General features: G+C 43.6%; 1 protein-coding gene across 1 annotated transcript in view; it reads right to left on the bottom strand.

Moving 5' to 3' along the window:
* The window catches only part of TMEM192 (transmembrane protein 192), a 94,318-nt gene that overhangs the window by 17,333 nt on the left and 49,434 nt on the right, over nt 1–27,551 (bottom strand). The window contains exon 4 of the mRNA XM_040418636.1: nt 26,264–26,395. Coding sequence (XP_040274570.1) covers nt 26,264–26,395 — 132 coding nt within the window. The remainder of the gene's footprint in view (nt 1–26,263; nt 26,396–27,551) is intronic.

Genomic DNA, 27,551 nt, shown 5'->3' on the forward strand with positions numbered 1-27,551 from the left:
ACTGATGAGGGGCAACACCCCGAAACAGCTGTCTGTGGATGGATAACCGGCTTAGGTTTTCCCTGTCACATCCTTAAAGCTTGTAAAAGAGCGGGATCTTGACATAGGGGCCACTTAATATGGTGGATTTGGTGATCTCTGTAATGGGGACACCCCTTTGCTCAGGTTTTCCTTCCTTTGAGGGATATCTGGCTTTCACTGTGTTGAAGACCCAGAACTGGGGCTCCACAGTTATTTTGCATACAACTGAAAATATGTCATATTCTAGGTTCTTCAAAGTAGCCACCTTTTGCTTTGATTACTGCTTTGCACACTCTTGGCATTCTCTTGATGAGCTTCAAGAGGTAGTCCCCTGAAATGGATTTCACTTCACAGGTGTGCCCTGTCAGGTTTAATAAGTGGGATTTCTTGCCTTATAAATGGGGTTGGGACCATCAGTTGCGTTGAGGAGAAGTCAGGTGGATACACAGCTGATAGTCCTACTGAATAGACTGTTAGAATTTGTATTATGGCAAGAAAAAAGCAGCTAAGTAAAGAAAAACGAGTGGCCATCATTACTTTAAGAAATTAAGGTCAGTCAGTCAGCCGAAAAATTGGGAAAACTTTGAAAGTAAGGGCTATTTGACCATGAAGGAGAGTGATGGGGTGCTGCGCCAGATGACCTGGCCTCCACAGTCACCGGACCTGAACCCAATCGAGATGGGTTTGGGGTGAGCTGGACCGCAGAGTGAAGGCAAAAGGGCCAACAAGTGTTAAGCATCTCTGGGGACTCCTTCAAGACTGTTGGAAGACCATTTCAGGGGACTACCTCTTGAAGCTCATCAAGAGAATGCCAAGAGTGTGCAAAGCAGTAATCAAAGCAAAAAGGTGGCTACTTTGAAGAACCTAGAATATGACATATTTTCAGTTGTTTCACACTTGTTTGTTATGTATATAATTCCACATGTGTTAATTCATAGTTTTGATGCCTTCATAGTCATGAAAATAAAGAAAACTCTTTGAATGAGAAGGTGTGTTCGAACTTTTGGTCTGTACTGTACATCAGCTTTTATAAGAACATAAAATTAAAATGGGGGGGGGGTGTCTTCTCTTAAAGCATATGTGAAAACCCTAATTTTGAAAGCTTTTTTCATTCAACCACAGTAAGGACCGTTGGCGAGTCTCAACATCAAACACCTTCAATGACAAAAGCCATCTACTTAGTGAACTGTTTGTCCAAATAAATGGTAAAGGACACTGATCAGAAAAAAAAAAAAAAGGATGATCACTTCTCCTTTTAAACACCAGGGATGTAAGAGTGGAAAATGCTGAGTCTTTGAAGTTTGTGATTGTAAAGAAATCAAAACCAGTCTTTGCCTTGGATGGGTTTTCACTTGCAAAACAAAATGCAACCTTCAAAGTTCAAAACCTGAAAACAATCAAGAAAAAGGGAGAACATCAAAGTAAAGTGAGAAGATTCAAGGAGGACTTAAAACTAACAAATAAACAAAATTAGATAGAACAATAGGGGTCACGAAGACATGGAAGATAAGCTGTAACAGTCTTACGATATAGGAAAGATCCTAGGAAGTCTAGCAGTCTGTCAGAGCTTTGTGATGCTACCACTGATTTATAGTTATAGAGTCCAAAAAAAGTTTGAAAATTGTGGGCAAGATCATCAACAAGCCGGCCTTAAAAATGTGAATGTGCACCTGATACCAACACACATAATGAGAGTGTGGCAAAAAAAAAAAAAAAAAAGCTATCTGCACTTCAGGTCAATCAAGTCAATATGAAGATCAGCCAGCTGCATCAGGAAAATCTAACAAATCCACTGGACTTTATGGCACCATGTCGGCTTTCTTTATTCTTTTTAGCAAGTATATAGTGATGGACAGCAACAATATGTCCACGTGGGCATTTTTAAAAGAGTATGCCAATGAATCCAACATACACTGCTCAAAAATAACACATCCTAGATCTGAATTAATTAAATATTCTTCTGAAATACTTTGTTCTTTACATAGTTGAATGTGCTGACAACAAAATCACACAAAAATAAAAAAATGGAAATCAAATTTTTCAACCCATGGAGGTCTGGATTTTGAGTCACACCCAAAATTAAAGTGGAAAAACACACTACAGGCTGATCCAACTTTGATGTAATGTCCTTAAAACAAGTCAAAATGAGGCTCAGTAGTGTGTGTGGCCTCCACTTTGCTGTATGACCTCCCTACAACGCCTGTGCATGCTCCTGATGAGGTGGCGGACGGTCTCCTGAGGGCTCTCCTCCCAGACCTGGACTAAAGCATCTGCCAACTCCTGGACAGTCTGTGGTGCAACGTGACATTGGTGGATAGAGCAAGACATGATGTCCCAGATGTGCTCAATTGGATTCAGGTCTGGGGAACGGGCGGGCCAGTCCATAGCATCAATGCCTTAGTCTTGCAGGAACTGCTGACACACTCCAGCCACATGAGGTCTAGCATTGTCTTGCATTAGGAGGAACCCAGGGCCAACCGTACCAGCATATGGTCTCACAAGGGGTCAGAGGATCTCATCTCGGTACCTAATGGCAGTCAGGCTACCTCTGGCGAGCACATGGAGGGCTGTGCGGCCCTCCAAAGAAATGCCACCCCACACCATTACTGACCCAATGCCAAACCGGTCATGCTGGAGGATGTTGCAGGCAGCAGAACATTCTCTACGGAGTCTCCAGACTCTGTCACGTCTGTCACATGTGCTCAGTGTGAACCTGCTTTCATCTGTGAAGAGCACAGGGCGCCAGTGGCGAATTTGCCAATCTTGGTGTTCTCTGGCAAATGCCAAACGTCCTGCACGGTGTTGGGCTGTAAGCACAACCCCCACCTGTGGACGTCGGGCCCTCATATCACCCTCATGGAGTCTGTTTCTGACCGTTTGAGCAGACACATGCACATTTGTGGCCTGCTGGAGGTCATTTTGCAGGGCTCTGGCAGTGCTCCTCCTTGCACAAAGGCGGAGGTAGCGGTCCTGCTGCTGGGTTATTGCCCTCCTACGGCCTCCTCCACGTCTCCTGATGTACTGGCCTGTCTCCTGGTAGCGCCTCCATGCTCTGGACACTACGCTGACAGACACAGCAAACCTTCTTGCCACAGCTCGCATTGATGTGCCATCCTGGATAAGCTGCACTACCTGAGCCACTTGTGTGGGTTGTAGACTCCGTCTCATGCTACCACTAGAGTGAAAGCACCGCCAGCATTCAAAAGTGACCAAAACATCAGCCAGGAAGCATAGGAACTGAGAAGTGGTCTGTGGTCACCACCTGCAGAACCTCTCCTTTATTGGGGGTGTCTTGCTAATTGCCTATAATTTCCACCTGTTGTCCATCCCATTTGCACAACAGCATGTGAAATTGATTGTCACTCAGTGTTGCTTCCTAAGTGGACAGTTTGATTTCACAGAAGTGTGATTGACTTGGAGTTACATTGTGTTGTTTAAGTGCTCCCTTTATTTTTTTGAGCAGTGTACAATAATGACCAGGGGTGGAGTAGGAACTTAGTGACGCTGGAAAAAATAATAAAAATGGGCCCATTTTGTACTCTGGTCCAAATCAATGGAAGCCAGGGCCAGAAATAACATTGTGGCACATTATACCACACCAACAGAGCTAAATACCACAGTCCATCAGAAAATACTGCCCCAGCAGCACAAAATACATCTCCCAAAACTTCCTCCGGCGTATGTGAGGAGAACCCAAGCGGCCCCCTGGGCATCGGCCCACCGGGAAATTTCCCTGTAAGGTCTAACAGTCCTTAAAGTGTATATGTCATTATGCTATTCTGCCCAGAGTGAAAAACAGAGCATGTGACAAACACATTAGTAAGCCAAAAGGAAAGGATTGTTTTATCCAGTCTGGATTTGGGTAAAACACGAGCAAAAATGAAGAAAACAAAATTTTTGTTTAGTGGTTATGAAATCTGTCAGTAGACAAGACCTTTTTTAATACAATCTAGGAAGCCATGGGTGAAGTCATGCAAGTCTCAGTGGAATGTATATCTGATGGTTGATTGATTGATTCTGTATATTTCCTGTTTTACCTTTAAAGGGTTTCCATAACTTCGTATGCCATAATTAGCTCGCAGACACTAGCGATCCGCTAGTGTCTGCTCTGGCCAACCATCCTAATATAAGAGCTTTTTGGGCAGCCGTTTTGCTAAAAAAATAACTTTTATAAATATGCTAATGAGCCTCTAGGTGCTATGTGGGCGTCATTAGCACCTAGAGGCTCCGTCTACCTTCATACACAGCCACCGCCCAGCGCGTCCCTCCAGCCCGCCCATCTCCTGATGAATGCGATCCTCCGTGTGACGCAACGGACGAATTCTCGCGCATGCGCCGTGCGCGGCTGTATTCGGCGCATGCGCAGAGAATGTCTGACCGCTTCCCTGCTCAGACATCTCCACTGCGCCTGCGCCGATGACGTCATAGTGCTCCAAGGAACAGGCGCAGTGGAGATGTCTGAGCAGGGAAGCGGTCAGACATTCTCTGCGCATGCGCCGAATACAGCCGCGCACGGCGCATGCGCGAGAATTCGTCCGTTGCATCACACGGAGGATCGCATTCATCAGGAGATGGGCGGGCCGGAGGGACGCGCTGGGCGGTGGCTGTGTATGAAGGTAGACGGAGCCTCTAGGTGCTAATGACGCCCACATAGCACCTAGAGGCTCATTAGCATATTTATAAAAGTTATTTTTTTAGCAAAACGGCTGCCCAAAAAGCTCTTATATTAGGATGGTTGGCCAGAGCAGACACTAGCGGATCGCTAGTGTCTGAGAGCTAATTATGGCATACGAAGTGATAGAAACCCTTTAATTTGCGAGCTCAATTAATTCTAATGGCCTCAATTCAATCAATACTACAGTATAAGCTCTCCTGCACACGACCGTTGTGTGCACCCGTGGCCGTTGTGCCGTTTTCCGGTTTTTTTCGCGGACCCATTGACTTTCAATGGGTCCGTGGAAAAATTCGGAAAATGCACCGTTTTGCAGCCGCATCCGTGATCCATGTTTCCTGGCCGTGAAAAAAATATGAGCTGTCCTATTTTTTCCACGGCCAACGGTTCACGGACCCATTCAAGTCAATGGGTCCGTGAAAGAACACGGATGCACACAAGATTGGCATCCGTGTCCGTGATCCGTAGGTTACTTTTTATACAGACGGATCCGAAGATCCGTCTGCATAAAAGCTTTTTCATAGCTGAGTTTTCAGAACTCAGAACCGACAGTATATTCTAACACAGAGGCGCCCCCATGGTGATGGGGACGCTTCAGGTTAGAATATACTAAAAGAACTGTGTACATGACTGCCCCCTGCTGCCTGGCAGGTGCTGCAGGGGGCAGCCCCCCCCCTCCTGTAGTTAACTCATTGGTGGCCAGTGGGCCCCCCCCCCTCCCTCCCCTGTAGTTAACTCGTTGGTGGCCAGTGGGCCCCCCCCCTCCCTCCCCTGTAGTTAACTCGTTGGTGGCCAGTGGGCCCCCCCCTCCCTCCCCTGTAGTTAACTTGTTGGTGGCCAGTGAGGCCGGCCCCCCTCCCTCCCCTGTAGTTAACTCGTTGGTGGCGAGTGGGCCCTCTCCCCTCCCTCCCCCTCCTAATAAAAATCTCCCCCCCCCCTATCATTGGTGGCAGCGGAGAGTACCGATCGGAGTCCCAGTTTAATCGCTGGGGCTCCGATCGGTAACCATGGCAACTAGGACGCTACTGCTGTCCCGGTTGCCATGGTTACTTAGCAATTTGTAGAACCATTATACTTACCTGCGAGCTGCGATCTCTGCGTCCGGCCGGGAGCTCCTCCTACTGGTAAGTGACAGGTCATTAAGCAATGCGCCGCACAGACCTGTCACTTACCAGTAGGAGGAGCTCCCGGCCGGACGCAGAGATCGCAGCTCGCAGGTAAGTATAATGGTTCTACAAATTGCTAAGTAACCATGGCAACCGGGACAGCAGTAGCGTCCTGGTTGCCATGGTTACCGATCGGAGCCCCAGCGATTAAACTGGGACTCCGATCGGTACTCTCCGCTGCCACCAATGATAGGGGGGGAGATTTTAATTAGTAGGGGGAGGGAGGGGAGAGGGCCCACTGGCCACCAACGAGTTAACTACAGGGGAGGGGAGAGGGCCCACTGGCCACCAACGAGTTAACTACAGGGGAGGGAGGGGGGCCCACTGGCCACCAATGAGTTAACTACAGGGGAGGGGGGGGCGGCCGCACTGGCCACCAATGTGTTAACTACAGGGGGGGGGGGGGGGCTGCCCCCTGCTGCCTGGCAGCACCTGCCAGGCAGCAGGGGGCAGTCATGTACACAGTTATTTTAGTATATTCTAACCTGAAGCGTCCCCATCACCATGGGAACGCCTCTGTGTTAGAATATACTGTCGGATCTGAGTTTCACGATGTAACCTCATATCCGACAGTATAGTCTAACATAGAGGCGTTCCCATGGTGATGGGGACGCTTCAAGTTACAATATACCATCGGATTGGAGAAAACTCCGATCCTATGGTATATTAACTCCTGACTTTACATTGAAAGTCAATGGGGGACGGATCCGTTTGAAATTGCACCATATTGTGTCAATGTCAAACGGAACCGTCCCCATTGACTTGCATTGTAATTCAGGACGGCCAGGCGGACACCAAAACGACTGTTTTTTCATGTCCGTGGATCCTCCAAAAATCAAGGAAGACCCACGGACGAAAAAACTGTCACGGATCACGGAAAAACGGAACCCGTTTTTGCGGACCGCAAAAAAATACGGTCGTGTGCATGAGGCCTAAGAGAAATGCATAAAGTAAATCCAAGTTGAAGCTTTATTACGCGTCAAACTGACTAACCGTTAGTATAACATTTAGTACTTGCAATCACAGTACTTGTAAAAAAATAGCCCACATTTACTAACCGTGTAGGTGGTGTAAACTTAAAGTTGAGAATGGTAGGTTTGACCAACAGTTTAATGTGTGTTGGAGTTCCTGACACCAATGAATATTTTCACCCAATCCTTTTGATCCCCTGGTATACAAGATGTCGCCAGTGTCTGGCAATGACTTTCTCAGCTCTTCTAGCTGAATACAGATATTTTGGACATTAAATACGCCATTCTGAAGCGTAGCGGCATGACGTAGGACGTGCTGCGGCCCCGCCCCCTCGCCTCTTGCTGGACGCTCCACCGCCCCACCGCCGAACCGCTGCCTCCATGTTTCACCGCTCCACTGCTTGCCCTGGAGGGATGCCAGATGCCGGTCAGGCGGCTGATGTTGGTGCGGTTCTCTTCACTGCCTCCTCGCTCCTGCTGCAGCCTGCGAATGTTGAGGTCGATGCCCGGGTGACCAGGTGATCTTCCGCTGATGCCGCTCTACCGCCAGTGAGCCTTCAGATGGTTGGCCGGGTGTTCGGATGTCTGGGTGAAGTGTGGGCTGCGCCTTCGATTTGGTGACATTTTTCCGCTATTCATTAGTTCTGTCTTTATTGTGGACAATAGCCAAACGAAGTGGAGATGTAACATCAGAGCTTCCGGAGTTACTGCATCACAGGAGTTCCTTTTTTTTGGGAGGCACGTGGGACTGGTCACATGGCCTGTGTGCCAGTATGAATTGAGCTTTCGTTGTGATCTTGATGTGGTTTGGATACAGAGGGGGGGCTTAAATTGCCGGATTCAGATGCAGCGCCTTTTTGCCCTTAGGGCGGTGTTAATTTGTGGCGGTGTAAGGACACAGACACTGGACAAATTCACTTAGTCCCTTTAAGCACCGGTCTGGGCAGTGGGTGTCACGGGCGGAAGAGCTGAAGGGCGCACTCTGAGAGCAAGAGTGCCCCAAGCCCGACTACGGCCGCCTAATTGCCCTCGGTTTTGCTCCAGTTGCGCAATTAATAGGCCGTCACGATCCCTGCACCACCTCCAATGGGGATGAAGAGGGGCTCCTTGTGAGAAAGGGAGCGACCCTCATGCCTAAGTGTTTTCGCTTATAATTTTTTATTTTCTTTTTTTTGCACTTCATTTAACTGCACTGACGTATATTATTGGAATCTTTCAGGCCCGTTTGGCAGTTTCGATGCTGTCCCTTCCTTGAAAACTGAAAGAAAACGGCTGAAGACTGGTGAGATCTGCAGGGGTCGCCCTGCTTTAGTGTGGGATGTATGTCACACAAGAAAGGCAGTGGGAGATTAGGGAGATTAACAAGTGGCTCAAGAACTGGTGTAGGAAGGAGGGGTTTGGGTTCCTGGAGAACTGGGCCGACTTCTTGATCGGCTACAAGCTCTATCGTAGGGACGGGCTGCACCTCAACGGGGAAGGGGCAGCTGTGCTTGGGAGAAAGATGGCTAGAAGGTTGGAGGAGTGTTTAAACTAGGGAGGGGGGGGGGGGGGATTACACTATAGGAGGGGAAGATAGTGCAGATAGAGACCGGGGCAAGGTAATGGGACAGGGGGAGGAATGGAAGGAGGGACTAGAACAGTTCAGAAGGAAAGGTGTAGGGTAAAAAAAATATACATAAACTTCTCAAATGTATGTATACGAATGCCAGAAGCCTGACTAATAAAACTGGGGAGCTGGAATTAGTGATGTGTGAGGAGGACTATGACATAGTGGGAATAACTGAGACATGGCTGGATGATAGCTATGACTGGGCAGTTAATGTACAAGGTTATAGTCTGTTTAGAAAGGATCGTCAAAACCGGAGAGGGGGAGGGGTCTGCCTTTATGTAAAGTCCTGTCTAAAGCCCACACTCCGGGAATATATAAGTGAGGGACATGAACATGTGGAGTCACTGTGGGTAGAGATACATTGAGCTAAAAACAACAATAAATTACTAATAGGAGTTTACTATAAACCACCTAATATACCAGAGTCCACAGAAAATCTACTACTAAACGAGATAGACCAGGCGGCAAATCATAATGAGGTGGTTATTATGGGGATTTCAACTACCCAGATATAGACTGGGAAACTGAAACTTGTATATCTCATAAGGGAAACAGGTTCTTGGCAATAACCAAAGACAATTACCTCTCCCAACTGGTTCAGGACCCGACTAGAGGGACGGCCATACTGGACTTCGTATTAACCAATAGGCCTGACAGAACAACAGATGTGCAGGTCGGGGGACACCTGGGAAATAGTGACCATAAAGTAATAACCTTCCAATTATCCTTCAAAAGAGCGTTTCTACAGGGAGGAACAAAAATACCAAACTTCAAAAAAGCTAAATTTAGCCAACTAAGAGAGGCCATAGGCCTAACTAACTGGGACAAAGTCCTCAAAAATAAAAATACAGCCACAAAATGGGATATCTTTAAAAACATCTTAAAATCTCATTGTGAGAGGTACATACCGTATGGGAATAAAAGGTTAAGGAACAAAAAGAAACCAATGTGGATAAATAGAACTGTAAAGAAAGCAAGAAATGACAAAAAGAAAGCATATAAATCACTAAAACAGGAGGGTGGCACAGAAGCATTGAAAAACTATAAAGGAAAAAAATAGAACAAGTAAAAAACAAATAAAAGCGGCCAAACTAGAGACCGAGAGATTAATTGCCAAAGAGAGTAAAACTAACCCTAAAATGTTCTTCAATTATATAAAAGGTTAAAAAGTATAAATCTGAAGGTGTCGGCCCTTTAAAGAGTAATGAGGGGGGAGTCGCAGAGAGCGACGAGGAGAAAGCAAAGCTGTTAAATATTTTTTTCTCCAATGTATTCACTGAGGAAAATAAACTGTCAGATGACATGCAGAATGTAAAAATAAATTCCCCATTAAAAGTGTCCTCTCTGACCCAGGAAGAAGTACATCAGCGACTTAAAAAGATTAAAATAGACAAATCACCAGGACCGGATGGTATACACCCCCGTATCCTAAGGGAATTAAGTAATGTCATAGCCAGACCCTTATTTCTGATATTTGCGGACTCTATACTGCCAGGGAATGTCCCACAGGATTGGCGCATGGCAAATGTGGTGCCAATATTGAAAAAGGGTCCAAAAACAGAGCCTGGAAACTATAGGCCGGTAAGTTTAACATCTGTTGTGGGTAAACTGTTTGAAGGTTTTCTGAGAGATGCTATCTTAGAGCATCTCAACGGAAATAAGCAAATAACGCCATATCAGCATGGCTTCGTGAGGGATCGGTCATGCCAAACTAATTTAATCAGTTTCTATGAGGAGGTAAGTTCTAGACTTGACAGCGGCGAATCAATGGATGTCGTATATCTGGACTTCTCCAAAGCATTTAACACTGTACCGCATAAAAGGTTAGTATATAAAATGAGAATGCTCGGACTGGGAGAAAACGTCTGTATGTGGGTAAGTAACTGGCTCAATGATAGAAAACAGAGGGTGGTTATTAACCGTACACACTCAGATTGGGTCACTGTCACTAGTGGGGTACCTCAGGGGTCAGTATTGGGCCCTATTCTCTTCAATATATTTATTAATGATCTTGTAGAAGGCTTGCATAGTAAAGTATAAATTTTCGCAGATGACACTAAACTGTGTAAAGTAATTTACACTGAAGAGGACAGTATACTGCTACAGAGGGATCTGGATAGATTGGAGGCTTGGGCAGATAAGTGGCAGATGAGGTTTAACACTGACAAATGTAAAGTTATGCACATGGGAAGAAATAATGCAAGTCACCCGTACATACTAAAATGATAAAACACTCAGTAACACTGACATGGAAAAGGATCTAGGAATTTTAATAAACAGCAAACTAAGCTGCAAAAAACAGTGTCAGGCAGCTGCTGCCAAGGCCAATAAGATAATGGGTTGCATCAGAAGGGGCATAGATGCCCGTGATAAGAACATAGTCCTACCACTTTACAAATCGCTAGTCAGACCACACATTGAGTACTGCGTACAGTTCTGGGCTCCTGTAGACAAGGCAGACAGAGCTGAGCTGGAGAAGGTCCAGAGGAGGGCAACTAAAGTAATAATTGGAATGGGGCAACTACAGTACCCTGAAAGATGATCAAAATTAGGGTTATTCACTTTAGAAAAAAGACGACTGAGGGGAGATCTAATTAATATGTATAAATATATCAGGGGTCAGTATCTATCCCAACATCTATTTATCCCCAGGACTGTGACTGTGACGAGGGGACATCCTCTGCGTCTGGAGGAAAGAAGGTTTGTACACAAAGATAGAAGAGGATTCTTTACGGTAAGAGCAGTGAGACTATGGAACTCTCTGCCTGAGAAAGTGGTGATGGTGAGAACAATAAAGGAATTCAAGAGGGGCCTGGACGTATTTCTGCAGCGTAATAATATTACAGGCTATAGCTACTAGAGAGGGGTCGTTGATCCAGGGAGTTAGTTTGATTGCCTGATTGGAGTCAGGAGGTAATTTTTTTGCCTTTCTCTGGATCAACTTGCAGGATGACAGGCCGAACTGGATGGACAAATGTCTTTTTTCGGCCTTATGTACTATGTTACTATGATGACTCCCTGGATTATCTGGGGATAAGGATAGGTGTTCCCATAGGTAGATTTTAGGAGTTAAATCTTTCCCCGGTAATAGATAAAGTAAAGGGGAAAATTAGAGCCTGGCAAAAATTAGTAATATCGCAAACTGATCGTCTGGCATTAATAAAAATGATCATATTACCGTTGGTTCTGTATCCGATCTGTGCTTCCCCCATCTGGATAGAAGATGCTTTTTTTTTATAGATTGGAAGTTTTAATAAATGACTTAATTTGGGGGAGGCAGAGGTATCTGTGGCTGGCTGAGTCAGATGGGGGATTATCACTCCCTTTCATTCAAGGTTATTTTTTTTCTGCGCAGATACAAAGATGCTGTAATGCCGGCGAGAATGCACTAGGGCAGTATTTAAATAGGGTATCTGGTAGGTCACTTGATAATATTTTTATGCATTTAGAAACTGCATACTTTCTTACTTTGGATACTAGATGTCAAATTGCGAGAACACTACAGAGGGTTTGGGACACATTGAAAACGATTTTGCAGGTGCGACACGTTTTTCATTTTACCCCGCTGTGGGAGAATCGGAATTTAGGGGAATTTTCGAAAATGACTGATTACACTTATTGGAGATGTAGGGGTATCACTAGAGTGGCCCATCTGTTTGTTGCAGATCGCTTCAAAGTTTTAGGGGACTTTAATTTCACAAACACCTTCTTAGATCAATTTATGTATGCACGTTTAAAACATGCCTATGACACTACACTTAATAAAACATATATGATTACTGAACAACAATTAGTCTTTGATTACAGTTTTTTTCACGCAGGGAAAAAGATTAAAATGGCACAGATTTACTCGAAAATGCGAGATTCACTGTCCACGGTGTTTCCCCTTAAAAGCACATTTAAATGGGAACCTGGGAAAACCTCCCCCCTTCCCTGGCCACAGATTTTTTTAAATATAAAAAAGGTAGCATTGGCAGCCAGCTATAGATTGATCCAGTTTAAGATTTTATATAGGCTATACTATACACCACAAATGCAGGCTAAGTTTGTTAATAACCGAGGACGTGATTTTCCCTGTCGAAAGTGCGGCAGACCCAATGTTGGATATATCCATCTTTTATGGGAATGCAGTGTGATAAAGCGCTTTTGGGAGCAGGTATTTATAGCATTGCAGGGGGATTTTGGGCTATTATATACCTGACAATCCTAATCCTTCTGATCATCGATTATCCTGGTTGAAGGGCTGTTTTATAGCAAAGGTTCTGATAGTCAAGAGATGGGTTTCCCCCATTTCCCCGGTATTTGAGGAGTGGAGACAGATCATGTCCCAAATAAAGCTGTATGAGGAGGTTGAGAGGCGAAGTAGGTGAGGTACGCGTTATTATGCTGCTCTGCAGAAGCGAGGTGTATTGACTAGCTTAGCTCGAAGGGTGGAGTAGACGGACGAGTACGGGGTCCGGGCTATCAGCGACAGCAGCTAAGAGTAAAAGGGGGAATAGCGGGGTTTAAAAGGTACTATGCTTGTGTCTACAGTGTTGGACTTAATGCTATCGTCTATGTTAATGTGGAAATGATAGTATTATCTATGGCATATGTCTATAAGCTTGGTTTTTTTTCTGTGTTTTTGGCTTATTTCCGCTTCTTCAGCGCTGTTTAATTTCTTTTTTGTAATTATTATTGAAGAAAAGAAAATATTTATTTAAAAAATAAAAATAAAAATACGCCATACACAAAGCCATACAGAAACTGAAACACTTAAATATGGCAAAAAATAAAAAAAAGGAAAGGCACTCATAGGGTGATATGCATAAACCCGTAGGTGTTTAAATTTGATGGTTATGCTCACCATTTTGTGTTGTGCAAGCATAGGTACAACACTAGTGAAGGCGTGTGGATGTGATTGGTCGGTGCTGCCGATGTTGTCAGGTCCTCACCCACCAGAGGAGCATAGAGACTGTAGATGGGGGAAGGGGGTGCAGGCAAAGTGTAGCCTGCATTGTTCCGACACCTCTTAGCACAATACCACGACCACAGTAGGATACACAAAATTTCATTTATTTGAAACAAAGGCGACCACATGAAACCAATGAGACAATATTTCATTAGGAATTCAGACAAGGGAGGAGGCGTCATAATTCAAGACAAGGATGAATATCTTGCAGAAGCACATAAAATCTTTAAGGATGAAGAATACTATCAAGCTGTAACTGAAACTCCATTGACAGAGGACACCATTAAACTACTGACTACTCAAAGAAGCTGAAGATAAGCAGATTTAGACAAAAAAAAGGAAAAGGAGTACAGTTGTGTTCAAAATAATAGCAGTGAATAAAGCTCAAAAGCCTTCTAATAGCTTTTATTTCCATATACACAAATGCATTAGGAACACTACACATTCTATTCCGAATCAAAACATGAAGAAAAATATAGCAAATGTGTTGTTACTCTAATTACTCTAAAAAAAAACCTAAAAAAAAACCTGTGTTTGTATTCTTCTTTTCAAACGCAAACATTCACTATATAAACTGAAAAATGTTTGAAGATTTTGCTTTCCTTTGAATCACTTAACTAATATTTAGTTGTATAAGCACTGTTTCTAGCCCAGGATGATTGGACTTCATTCCACAGTTCATCTCTATTTCTTGGTTTTTGCCTCAGAAACTGCATTTTTGATGTCACCCCACAAGTTTTCTCTTGGATCAAGATCTGGGGATTGGGCTGATCACTCCATAACGTCAATCTTGTTGGTCTGGAACCAAGATGTTGCACGTTTACTGGTGTGTTTGGGGTCGTTGTCTTGTTGGAACACCGATTTCAAAGGCATTTCCTCTTCAGCATAAGGCAGCATGACCTCCTCAAGTATTCTGATGTATTCAAACTGATCCCTGGTATGTGATAAATAGGCCCAACACCGTAGTATGGGAAACATCCCCATATCATGATGCTTGCGCCACCATACTTCACTGTCTTCACAGTACTGTCTTACTGTGGCTTTAATTCAGTGTTTGGGGGTCGTCTGACAAACTGTCTCCGGCCACTAGACCCAAAAAGAACAATCTTATTTTCATCAGTCCACAAAATGTCTCTTTAGGCCAGTCAATGTGCTCTTTGGCAAATTGTAACCTCTTCAGCACAGGTCTTTTTTTCAACAGTGGGACTTTGCGGGGGCTTCTTGCAGATAGCTTGGCTTCACATAGGCGTCTTCTAATTGTAACAGTACTCACAGGTAACTTTAGACTTTTGATCTTCCTGGTCCTTGCCATTTTGGCTATTCTTCTATCCATTTGAATGGTAGTTTTTCGCTTTCTTCCACGTCTTTCAGGTTTTGGTTGCCATGTTAAAGCATTTGCAATCATTTTAGCTGAGCAGCCTATCATTTTCTGCACTTATTTATGTTTTTCCCCTCTCCAATCAACTTTTTATTCAAGGTACGCTGTACTTCTGAACAATGTCTGGAACGACCCATTTTCCTTAGAATTTCAGAGAGAAATGCACTGTAACCATCATGTACAACATTTGCTGCCTTCCTTCCTTAACCGCCTCCGGACCGCCTAACGCAGGATCGCGTTCCGGAGGCGGCAGCCCTGCGCAGAGTCACGCATATATGCGTCATCTCGCGAGACGCGAGATTTCCTGTGAACGCGCGCACGCAGGAGCGCGTTCACAGGATCGGAAGGTAAGTGAGTGGATCTCCAGCCTGCCAGCGGCGATCGTTCGCTGGCAGGCTGGAGATGCGATTTTTTTTAACCCCTAACAGGTATATTAGATACTGTTTTGATAACAGCGTCTAATATACCTGCTACCTGGTCCTCTGGTGGTCCCTTTTGCTTGGATCGACCACCAGAGGACACAGACAGCTCAGTAATAAGTAGCACCAAACACCACTACACTACACCCCCCCCCCCCCCGTCACTTATTAACCCCTTATTCACCCCTGATCACCCCCCTGTCATTGCTCACCCCCCTGTAAGGCTCTATTCAGACGTCCGTATGTTTTTTACGGATCCACGGATACATGGATCGGATCCGCAAAACACATACGGACGTCTGAATGGAGCCTTACAGGGGGGTGATCACCCCATATAGACTCCCTGATCACCCCCCTGTAAGGCTCCATTCAGACATTTTTTTGGCCCAAGTTAGCGGAAATATTTTTTCTTTTCTTACAAAGTCTCATATTCCACTAACTTGTGTCAAAAAAGAAAATCTCACATGAACTCACCATACCCCTCACGGAATCCAAATGCGTAAAAATTATTGACATTTATATTCCAGACTTTTTCTCACGCTTTAGGGCCCCTAAAATGCCAGGGCAGTATAAATACCCCACATGTGACCCCATTTCGGAAAGAAGACACCCCAAGGTATTCCGTGAGGGGCATATTGAGTCCATGAAAGATTGAAATTTTTGTCCCAAGTTAGCGGAAAGGGAGACTGAGAAAAAAATAAAAAATAAATAAATCAACTTTTGCTAACTTGAAAAAAAAAAAAATTCTATGAACTCGCCATGCCCCTCATTGAATACCTTGGGGTGTCTTCTTTCCAAAATGGGGTCACATGTGGGGTATTTATGCTGCCCTGGAATTTTAGGGGCTCTAAAGCGTGAGAAGAAGTCTGGGATCCAAATGCCTAAAAATGCCCTCATAAAAAGGAATTTGGGCCCCTTTGCGCATCTAGGCTGCAAAAAAGTGTCACACATGTGGTATCGCCGTACTCAGGAGAAGTTGGGCAATGTGTTTTGGGGTGTCATTTTACATATACCCATGCTGGGTGAGATAAATATCTTGGTCAAATGCCAACTTTGTATAAAAAAAAAAATGGGAAAAGTTGTCTTTTGCTGAGATATTTCTCTCACCCAGCATGGGTATATGTAAAATGACACCCTAAAACACATTGCCCAACTTCTCCTGAGTACGGCAATACCAGATGTGTGACACTTTTTTGCAGCCTAGGTGGGCAAAGGGGCCCACATTCCAAAGAGCACCTTTCGGATTTCACCGGCCATTTTTTACAGATTTTAATTTCAAACTACTTACCACACATTAGGGCCCCTAGAATACCAGGGCAGTATAACTACCCCACAAGTGACCCCATTTTGGAAAGAAGACACCCCAAGGTATTCGCTGATGGGCATAGTGAGTTCATAGAAGTTTTTATTTTTTGTCACAAGTTAGTGGAATATGGAAGTTAGTGGACTTTGTAAGAAAAAAATAAAAAAAAATCATCATTTTCCGCTAACTTGTGACAAAAAATAAAAAGTTCTATGGACTTACTATGCCCATCAGCGAATACCTTAGGGTGTCTACTTTCCGAAATGGGGTCATTTGTGGGGTGTTTGTACTGTCTGGCCATTGTAGAACCTCAGGAAACATGACAGGTGCTCAGAAAGTCAGAGCTGCTTCAAAAAGCGGAAATTGACATTTTTGTACCATAGTTTGTAAACGCTATAACTTTTACCCAAACCATTTTTTTTTTTTACCCAAACCTTTTTTTTTTTTATCAAAGACATGTAGAACAATAAATTTTGAGAAAAATTTATACACTGCTCAAAAAAATAAAGGGAACACAAAAATAACACATCCTAGATCTGAATTAATTAAATATTCTTCTGAAATACTTTGTTCTTTACATAGTTGAATGTGCCGACAACAAAATCACACAAAAATTTAAAAATGGAAATCAAATTTTTCAACCCATGGAGGTCTGGATTTGGAGTCACACTCAAAATTAAAGTGGAAAAACACACTACAGGCTGATCCAACTTTGATGTAATGTCCTTAAAACAAGTCAAAATGAGGCTCAGTAGTGTGTGTGGCCTCCACGTGCCTGTATGACCTCCCTACAACGCCTGTGCATGCTCCTGATGAGGTGGCTGACGGTCTCCTGAGGGATCTCCTCCCAGACCTGGACTAAAGCATCTGCCAACTCCTGGACAGTCTGTGGTGCAACGTGACGTTGGTGGATAGAGCGAGACATGATGTCCCAGATGTGCTCAATTGGATTCAAGTCTGGGGAACGGGCGGGCCATATGGTCTCACAAGGGGTCTGAGGATCTCATCTTGGTACCTAATGGCAGTCAGGCTACCTCTGGCGAGCACATGGAGGGCTGTGCGGCCCTCCAAAGAAATGCCACCCCACACCATTACTGACCCAATGCCAAACCGGTCATGTTGGAGGATGTTGCAGGCAGCAGAACGTTCTCCACGGCGTCTCAAGACTCTGTCACGTCTGTCACATGTGCTCAGTGTGAACCTGCTTTCATCTGTGAAGAGCACAGGGCGCCAGTGGCGAATTTGCTAATCTTGGTGTTCTCTGGCAAATGCCAAACGTCCTGCACGGTGTTGGGCTGTAAGCACAACCCCCACCTGTGGACGTCGGGCTCTCATATCACCCTCATGGAGTCGGTTTCTGACCGTTTGAGCAGACACATGCACATTTGTGGCCTGCTGGAGGTCATTTTGCAGGCCTCTGGCAGTGCTCCTCCTGTTCCTCCTTGCACAAAGGCGGAGGTAGCGATCCTGCTGCTGGGTTGTTGCCCTCCTACGGCCTCCTCCACATCTCCTGATGTACTGGCCTGTCTCCTGGTAGCGCCTCCATGCTCTGGACACTACGCTGACAGACACAGCAAACCTTCTTGCCACAGCTCGCATTGATGTGCCATCCTGGATAAGCTGCACTACCTGAGCCACTTGTGTGGGTTGTAGACTCCGTCTCATGCTACTACTAGATTGAAAGCACCGCCAGCATTCAGAACCACTCCTTTATTGGGGGTGTCTTGCTAATTGCCTATAATTTCCACCTGTTGTCTATCCCATTTGCACAACAGCATGTGAAATTGATTGTCACTCAGTGTTGCTTCCTTAGTGGACAGCTTGATTTCACAGAAGTGTGATTGACTTGGAGTTACATTGTGTTGTTTAAGTGTTCCCTTTATTTTTTTGAGCAGTGTATATGGATGTCATTTTTTTTGCAAAATTTTACAACTGAAAGTGAAAAATGTCATTTTTTTTCCCAAAAAATTGTAAAATTTCGATTAATAACAAAAAAAGTAAAAATGTCAGCAGCAATGAAATACCACCAAATGAAAGCTCTATTAGTGAGAAGAAAAGGAGGTAAAATTCATTTGGGTGGTAAGTTGCATGACCGAGCAATAATTGGTGAAAGTAGTGAAGGTCAGAAGTGTAAAAAGTGGCCTGGTCATTAAGGGTGTTTAAGCTAGGGGGGCTGAAGTGGTTAAATAAGGGCAATAATTGCCACCTGTTTTTCAAAGAATTAATGACCTCACTCATTGAACTCCACACTGCTATTCTTTTGGACATGCCCCTTTCAATTAGTGATTCAGTTACACAGAATCAGCAGCATGCATGTCATGACTGTTGGGTTTCTAGTACTCTACTACATCTAGTAAATTATTTGCCATGTAGAAATATCATTTCTACCAAAAACAGGGATTGATCAGGTTAGTGATGTCTGACTGCTATTATTTTGAACACAACTGTATATCATTGTGGATCATTCAAGCCTAGCACTCTTCTAGCATCTACCGAAGGTACATAAAGCCACCCACAATCCCCCTGGAAGACCTATCCTCTCTGGTATATCCTCGTTAACATGTAACATTACGTGGATATTCTACTACAGAAACATGTTATCAAATTACCTTCCTATTTGAAAGATTCATCGAGCTTGATTACCCCACTTTAAGAAGTGAAATGGCAAGACTCGTACATTTGGGTAACACAAGATGTTTCCACACTCTACTCCAACATTTCACACAGGGTAAGAGAAGTGGGGCAATACTATCTCCAACAGAATAGCACAATGCCCACCCTACAAGCCCAATTTGTATTAGATGCTATAGACTTCATACTGAATCATAATACATTCATCTCTACCTTTATCAGTCAGACCATCAATCTGACCAAAGAGAGTCCATCTTTGTTGACCCAGCGCTCTTCTGAAGCCATCTTTATGAAGGCCCATCAAGAGAACTATGGAACCGGTCATACAGTTAACCCATTTCTAGACCTACTATCATGAGTATTTCTATTCGAATTACATTCTGCTGTGATGGGAAGTGAACTGACAATGGATTATTTAACCATCTATACAGGAGTTTTACGTTTAAGCTAACAACCTATAACTCTGCCCTCCAGCTCGCCAAACAGACCTACTTTACCACCCTGATCTCCTCACTATCCAACAACCCTAAAAAAAAAATCTGACACTTTTCACCCCCTCCTCAGTCCCAAAGTGCAGCTGCCGATCACAGACCTCTGTGCTGAAGATCTGGCCGCCTACTTCACTGAGAAAATAGAAAACATCCAGCATGAAATCGGCTACCAGCCACTAAGTGTCATTGATCCCCCCCCCCCCCCCCCCCGACATCTCTTCTGGCTCACTATCCACGTTTGACCCAGTCATGGAAGTAGTCTCAAGGCTCCTCTCTTCTTCTCATCCTACCACATGCACTTCTGACCCCACTCCCTCACACCTACTCCGGTCTCTCTCTCTCTCTCTCTCTCTGGCTGTCACCACTCGCCTAACAAAAATCTTCAACCTCTCGCTTTTGGTATCTTCCCCTCCTCTTTCAAATACTCCTAACATTACTCCATTATTTTTAAAAAACAAAACTTCTCTTGACCTGTCCTGCACAACAAACTACAGACCAGTCTCTAACCTTCCCTTCATCTCTAAACTCCTGGAGCATCTGGTCTACTCTCGCCTCATCCGCCTTCTCTCTGCTCACTCTCTCCTTGATCCATTACAATCTGGTCTCCACACCCTACATTCTACAGAAATTGCCCTCACCAAAGTGACAAATGACCTCCTGACAGCAAAATCTCCTTGACCTCTCTGCAACTTTTGACACTATAGACCACCATCTCCTACTCACAATGCTCAAATGTATCGGCCTAAAGAACACTGCTCTCTCCTGGTTTTCTTCATATCTCTCTGACCGCTCTTTTAGTGTATCATTCGCTAGCTCCACTTCTCCTCTCCCTCTTGTTGTTGAGGTTCCTCAGGGTTGCGTCCTAGGCCCTCTCCTCTTCTCTCTATACAGCCAAAATTGTAGAGACCATCAGCAGATTTGGTTTCCAGTACCATAACTATGCTGATGACATAAAACTATACATTTCAACCGCTGACAGCACCCCTGCAGTATAATATAATACTAGTGACTGTTTGTCCTCTATCTCTATCATCATGTACTCCCCCTATCTGAAATTTTATCTTTCAAAATCTGAACTTCTTGTGTTCTCTCCATCTACTAACCGACCTAAACCTGATATCTCCCTCTCACTGTGTGGCACCATCATCACGCCTAGCCAGCACACCCGCAGTCTCGGTGTTATGTTTGATGATGGTCTTTCCTTCACACCCTATATTTAATCTTTTGCCCACTTATGTCGCCTGTACCTCCAGAATATTCCTAAAATACTCCCCTTTCTCACTATGGAAACAAGAACTCTTATTGCCCTGATCCATTCCTGCTTCGATTACTGTAGCTCACTTTTAATTGGCCTCCCCCTCTCCAGACTTTCCCCTCTCCAATCTATCCTTAATGCAGCAGCCAGGGTCACCTATCTGTCTAACTGCTACCGAGATGCCTCTGCCCTGTGCCAGTCATTGCACTTGTTGCCCATACAGTATAGAATCAAACTTAAACTGCACGTTCTCACACACAAGGCTCTCCACAGTACTGCACCCCCTAAATCTCTTTCCTTATCTCTATCACCCCAACCGTTTTCTACGCAGCGGTTTTTGTCCGGCCGCCTCTTGGCATATTTGTTGTGCTGCAGCCAGAGCCACGCTGCTCCCCATTATAGTGAATGGGACCAGGTGGACTTCCAGCAGCTCATGGATGTACACTCTAGTTACAGATCCGGCAGGCTGTTCCCCTGCCGGAATGAGTAAACGTCAGTGTGAAAGTAGCCTTACCTTTAACATAAAATTACAATGTGTCACAAGAAAACAAACAAACAAAATCTCAGAATCGCTTGGATAAGTAAAAGCATTCCAAAGTTATTACCACATGAAGTGACAATTGTCAGATTTTACAAAAATAGGCTCCGTCAGGAAGGTGAAAACTGCTGTGTCCTGAAGGCGTTAAAATAAAGCAATCATCTGCCAAGATACAGCACTTAACTGCTGCAGCCTATCACCTTCCTCAGCATTAGACTCCTGAGAACAGTGACTGGCTACTGTGGTCAGATGCCTCATCCAGGTATGTCACAAACAGCTGCAGGAGAGTTGTCCCAGCGCCGCAAAAAAATTCCACAACCCCTGCAAATAGTGGATTAGGGGGCATTCAAATGACCATCTGTATTTTGCAGTCCGCAAAACCAGATAAACACAATTCTTTTTTCTAATAGTTTTTATTTTCTGATTATAGTTTTTTTTTTTTATTCTAGTTTCTGAACATAATTATGGGGGCTGCCATCTTGCCCGAGCTGTTCTAAACAGCATTTAGGAAGCATTAAAGGGATTCTGTCAGCAACATTTTCGATATAGAGCTGTTTATATCATCCTATCAGTCTCCATTATCTAAATTAAAAATACACTAGTTTTACCCCCACCTGCGCTTTCATTTTTGATAAAAATCGGTTTATATACTAATTACCTGCCTAACGTCCCTTATCTCATAGCCCAGCGCCGCCGCACTGCTAATTATTCACTCCTCTCGTCGCCGATACTGCGCTGTGATCTTACACATGCGCCCTGGATCGACAGATCAGTGCCCGCGAGCGAAGCAAGCAGGCAGCTGGCGCTCTTCGTTCGCTGAGGCTGCTGCCAGGACACCGCGCCGATGCGCTGACCAGTGGATCCTGCACAAGAATACGCCGCACCATCGGCGATGAGTTAATAATTAGCAGTGGGGGCGGCGCTGGGCTACGAGATAATGGGCGGGGCTGGGCACAAACCGCCGGAGGGAAGGCCCCTTGGGCACGTTAGGAAGGAATTAGCATATAAATAAAACCGAATTTTTATCAAAAAAATTAAAAAGGACAGGTGGAGGTAAAACTAGTATATTTTTAATTCGATAATGGAGACTGATAGGATGATATGAACAGCTCTATATCGAAAATCTTGCTGACAGAATCCCTTTAAGAACATTGCTTTACGGCAGCCCCATGGTCCTTAGACACAATGGTCAGGACGGGACCTCACTCACTTCTATGGGAGAGTTTTCAAATCACCTATTGTGAATGGTGGATCCTGGGTTATCTATACACAGAGGTGATTTCATTACAGGCAGGATTACAAAGATAGATACGCAGATAACTACAGTAAAGTGATCGGTACAGACCAAGAAGCGGTGCCTATTAGGCTCAGTGGCCAGTGTGAAAACTGCAGGATTTTAAGTTTTTGTTTAACCTCTTATAACCATGTTTTGGGCCTTACTGACCTATCGATTTTTTTCGCCATTTTTTCATCATCTCCTTTCAAGAGCTATAACTTTTTTTTCCGCCTGTGTAGCCGTATCATGGGGACAAGTTGCGGGACAAGTTGTAGTTTTTAATGGTGCCATTTTGGGGTACACATAACTTATTGATTAACTTTTATTAACTCTTTCTGGGAGGGAGGATAGGGGGAAAAAAACAGCAATACAGCCACTGAGTATTTACAATATAAATTTTGTGCTGTTCATTTTTTGGCATAGAGAACATGATAACTTTATTCCATCGGTCAGTACTATTTTTCTGTAAAAGAATAAAATGCTTTTGCATTGCCGCATCCCAAGACAATAACTTTTTTCTTTTTCTTTTTCTTTCTGTGGAGCTGTGGGAGGGCTTGATTTTTGCAGGATGACTTCTAGTTTTCCTGGGTATCATATAGTCATGTCATAGACAAATTGCAGTTTTTGAAAGTACCTGTATGAACACCTAAACACACACACACAATGCTGTAGGAACCAGAGGCAGCAGCTATTTCATATTTCAAAAGCTGGCAGTCATTTTGTAAGCTGTATTTTTCTGGAGCCACATGGCTGGTCTGCAAATTGTATAACATGTTCTATTCTTGTCTGCATTACGGATGAGAATAGTCATTTCTATTGATGGGAGTGAGAAAGATATACGTATTTTGAAATCTGTTGCTTGCGGACTAAACACAGACACAACCGTGTGCATGAACCCCAAATTTGAAATGCGATTGGTTGCCATGGAAATCCAGACATAAAAAAATATATATATCTCTTATAATTTAAATTGTAACGAAAATTTTCTGTAAACTTTACAAACCAACTTGTAAGCATCCATTAAAAGTAGCCATATATCTTCGCTGGCAGCAATTTCTACTGCCTCTCCCATAAACATACACACTGTTTGGCCAATCATATACAGTGATCCCTCAAGATATAGTGAGTGGCCTCAGGATACAGAATTTTCAACGTACAATGGCCTTTTCGGACCCATCGTAAGTTAAAACCAGACTCAACATACAATGTCTCGGACTCAGATTCAACCAATCAAGGCCACTTCTCTGGTAAAATAACTACTAGTTGCTAGTTAACAGCTATCTATTCCTGACTGTTCTGTGTAAGGACTTGTTTTATCTGTCTTAGTTATCTGCTTATTTTTCTTACATCTTCATTTTCTCTCATCTTGGATGACATTTTGGGGCTTTGGAACAGATTACTCAAGTTACAATGGTTTCAACATACAATGGTCGTCCTGGAACCAATTAATATTATAACTTGAGGGGCCGCTGTATTTGTTTTCACCTTCTCTTATCTCATGCAAGAATAAAAATAAAAAAAATCTGGCTTTTTGAAATCCAAAATGTCCAATCCTTATACAGTCCTCTGATCCCTCCACCACATCTGGTATCGGGGAATAGTTGGGTGTAGTCTATATCGTTAGATAGTAGATATATAAAATTTTCATAGAGACCTCTATGGAGAGACTTTGCCAAATAAAGATAAGTGAACTGATTACACACACCGAATGCACACTGTTCCTAAAGTACAGAGCTGTGATAACTTTCTTGGCTGCTTCCAGATATCTACTATTTGTTACATTGAATGTTGTAAAAAGGTGGAAAGTCCCATTAAAACATTACAAGGGGTTGTCTCAATCACATCTGCGTTTAACTGATCCGACAGGTTGTTCTGACAGAGGAGCAGCCCGTCAAAGTTTACCGGACCCGGCATTGCTGGACATGGCTGTGCACCACCAGACCCCATTAATTTAAATTGTGTCCGACAGTGATCCAGATGCTTTCTGACATAAGTGCCAGCTTTGGCCAGACAAAAATTCTTGTGTGCAATGCTTTTATCCGGTTGAAGCCAGCACTTATGCCAGAAAGTGGCTGAATCCTATTATAGTCAATTGGGTCTTTGTTCCAAATGAAGTTGGTCCAGCGATTAGAAATCTCTGGAGATTAGCTGGTATTATTGTGGGATAGTATGTAGTGGTTTACCAGAAAAACGTATGCCAAAAGGACATGTGCGAAGACCATATAAATCTATGGACAGGACACCGGAAAAGATGGCTTTTTTTTTTTGCCATTAAAAGTATTCACACCTGGTGTGAAATAGGCTGACAGATTCAACCACTAGACTAAGAAAAAGTAGGACAAAATCTGTTTAAAAAATTAATTGGTTCTAAATTAAAAAAATATAAATAAAAAGGCATCATAGTCCTGCCTATATCCCCACTAGACCTTGCGAAGCCCAACCAAAGCGTTTGATCTAGACTGAGAAAATATCCTTTGATCCTTTAATTGCTTAAATAGTTAGAAATAAATAACTGTTCATCACGGCAGTTTCCAACAGAAAAAGAACTGTTCTGCAAATACCGTATTATAAAAGAGTCAAGGATTATATTATCATATGTAATAAACGTGAGGCAGATACAGGATGGACTATGGCTGATTATTATTAGATCATGGGTGTCCAGGCTCAATAAATAACCTCACCAGCATGTACAGTACAGTAATAAAAAGCATCACACTATACCAGAGATGCAGCCTTTTATGGTCAGGGACAAAAATAATTGGCCCATCTCTCAATAGTGAGCCTTTAAGGAGTACTAGTGAGCTACAAATACATTTCAGGTCAGGTCAGTTCCTAGAATGCATAGGTACTTTTATTTTAGCACATCTATATTTACTCTGTCCCAGGGGATATGATTGGGTGTGCAATAGAAGCATGGCACTGGATCTGTTGACACTTTTTGCAAAGCTTGCTTCTTTGCCATTTAAAGGAGCCTGAGGGACACACACTTAGCAGGTAATAGCAGAAATCGTCATCTCGACAGATAACAGCCCTGAGAGGGCATAAAAGTACATCAAAGAAAGACTGATCAGGAGGGAGGAAACACTCTTCATTCTTGGAATAGTGGAGAAGGCCGAACCTCTGTTGAAGAGATAAAGCCTCTGGCCAAAAAAAAACAAAAAAAACAAGACCCAGCAATGGAAAGAAAAAAAGAGGAACAGATCACAATAAAATGCTACATACAAGCAGTTCTATACCCACCTCTGGAAGATTCCTTACATTATTTAATGCCCACTTACTCTAGGTTCCTGTCTTGTAAAGGCTTCCAGTGGATGCACATTCCTCCTGCATTCCTCCCCTGCCCTCTCTTGGATATTTTGAGTTCTAAGCAAATATGGAGGACTTTTAATGATCGGCTTTCAATTGTTAACACTTCCTGTTTCCTTTTCCCAATTTTTTTTTTCACGGAAAAACAGTCTCAACAACCGAAAAAGGGCAGATGTCAATGAGCAAATCCACTTTTGATCTTGGTCTACAATGGTTTTTTTTTGGCTGCTGCAGCGAGAAGGAATTTCACAGATGGTCTGTGGCGGATGTACTCACCTGTGTACATGAGGAGGAATAGCACAGATAGGATCAGCTCCAGTATAAGGACACTCAGGATGAGATAGATATAGAGATCACTGTAACCAAAGGAATCCCTGACTGAGATTATCACATTTACAGCCGCATTGCCTAAAAGAAAGGAAAAAAGAGATAAGTTAAGAACAATGCTTGTGGGGAAACAAGAAACATGAACACGCTGAACAAAGACCCTCCATACGAATGCTTCTCCCCAATCATTGACATGTCGGCAAATAAAACAACAAATGGCAATTTGTCACTGATCGCATCTTTTATGTTGATGTTAAAACTATAAATTTGTCAGCACCACATCTTCCCGTGTAAATGGAGATGTGATACCTACAATGCAACCATGATTGCTCCATATAAATAGATATGGACTGTGTGCGCTCTGCATTTTGCAGATTAGCACATCCCACCCTTTGTTAGAAATGCCTATTCTTGTCCACAAAATGGACAAGAATAGTACATGCTAAATTTATTTATATTTTTTTTGCGGTGCCACGGAACAGACATACTGATCCAGACAGCACACTGTGTGCGGTCCGCATCTTTAGCGGCCCCATTGAAATAACTGGGTCTGCATCCCATCCTCAAAAAAAGGCAGATTGGAATGCGGACCAAAAATATGGTCGTGTGCATGGCCTTTATAGACAGGAATTCTCCTCATGTGAAAGAACCCTATAGATGTTATTTTACCCAGCAAGTTTCTAATGCACATGCAAAACAGATACAGTATAACAGACCACTAAATGTCACTAAAACATCTGACTGACCCAAGCAGGTAGCTCTACCAGTGGCTTATCTTACTGATAAACAAAATGATCTGGTGTTGAATGCAAGGCCGCCAATCTTTCTCATGCGACATTGGGAGCTCCCGATTCTCCTCGGCCAAACACATTAGATTGTTGGACGGTTCTACCCAAAAATGGTGGCTTTGGCAGACAATAGCCTAATGCAGGGATGCCCAACCTGCGGCCCTCCAGCTTTTGCAAAACTACAACTCCCAGCATGCTAGAACAGCCTACAGCTGGGCATGGTGGGAGTTGTAGTTTTACAGCAGCTGGAGGGTCCGCAGGTTAGGCATCCCTGGCCTAATGTCTATGTAGGCCTTCAGCCCTCTTAGAATCTGGATTGTTTTACATCTCCAAGAACAAAGCTTTCTCTTGAATTTGCTTGACATCTAGGCTTGAAAAGACACTTTTGTCTTCTTGTAATTTGCTTTTTAGCCCTTTCACCATGATGAATTACACTTTACACAAAAATA

The sequence above is a fragment of the Bufo bufo genome, chromosome 2, assembly GCF_905171765.1.
Source record: "Bufo bufo chromosome 2, aBufBuf1.1, whole genome shotgun sequence".
Classification (NCBI taxonomy): domain Eukaryota; kingdom Metazoa; phylum Chordata; class Amphibia; order Anura; family Bufonidae; genus Bufo; species Bufo bufo.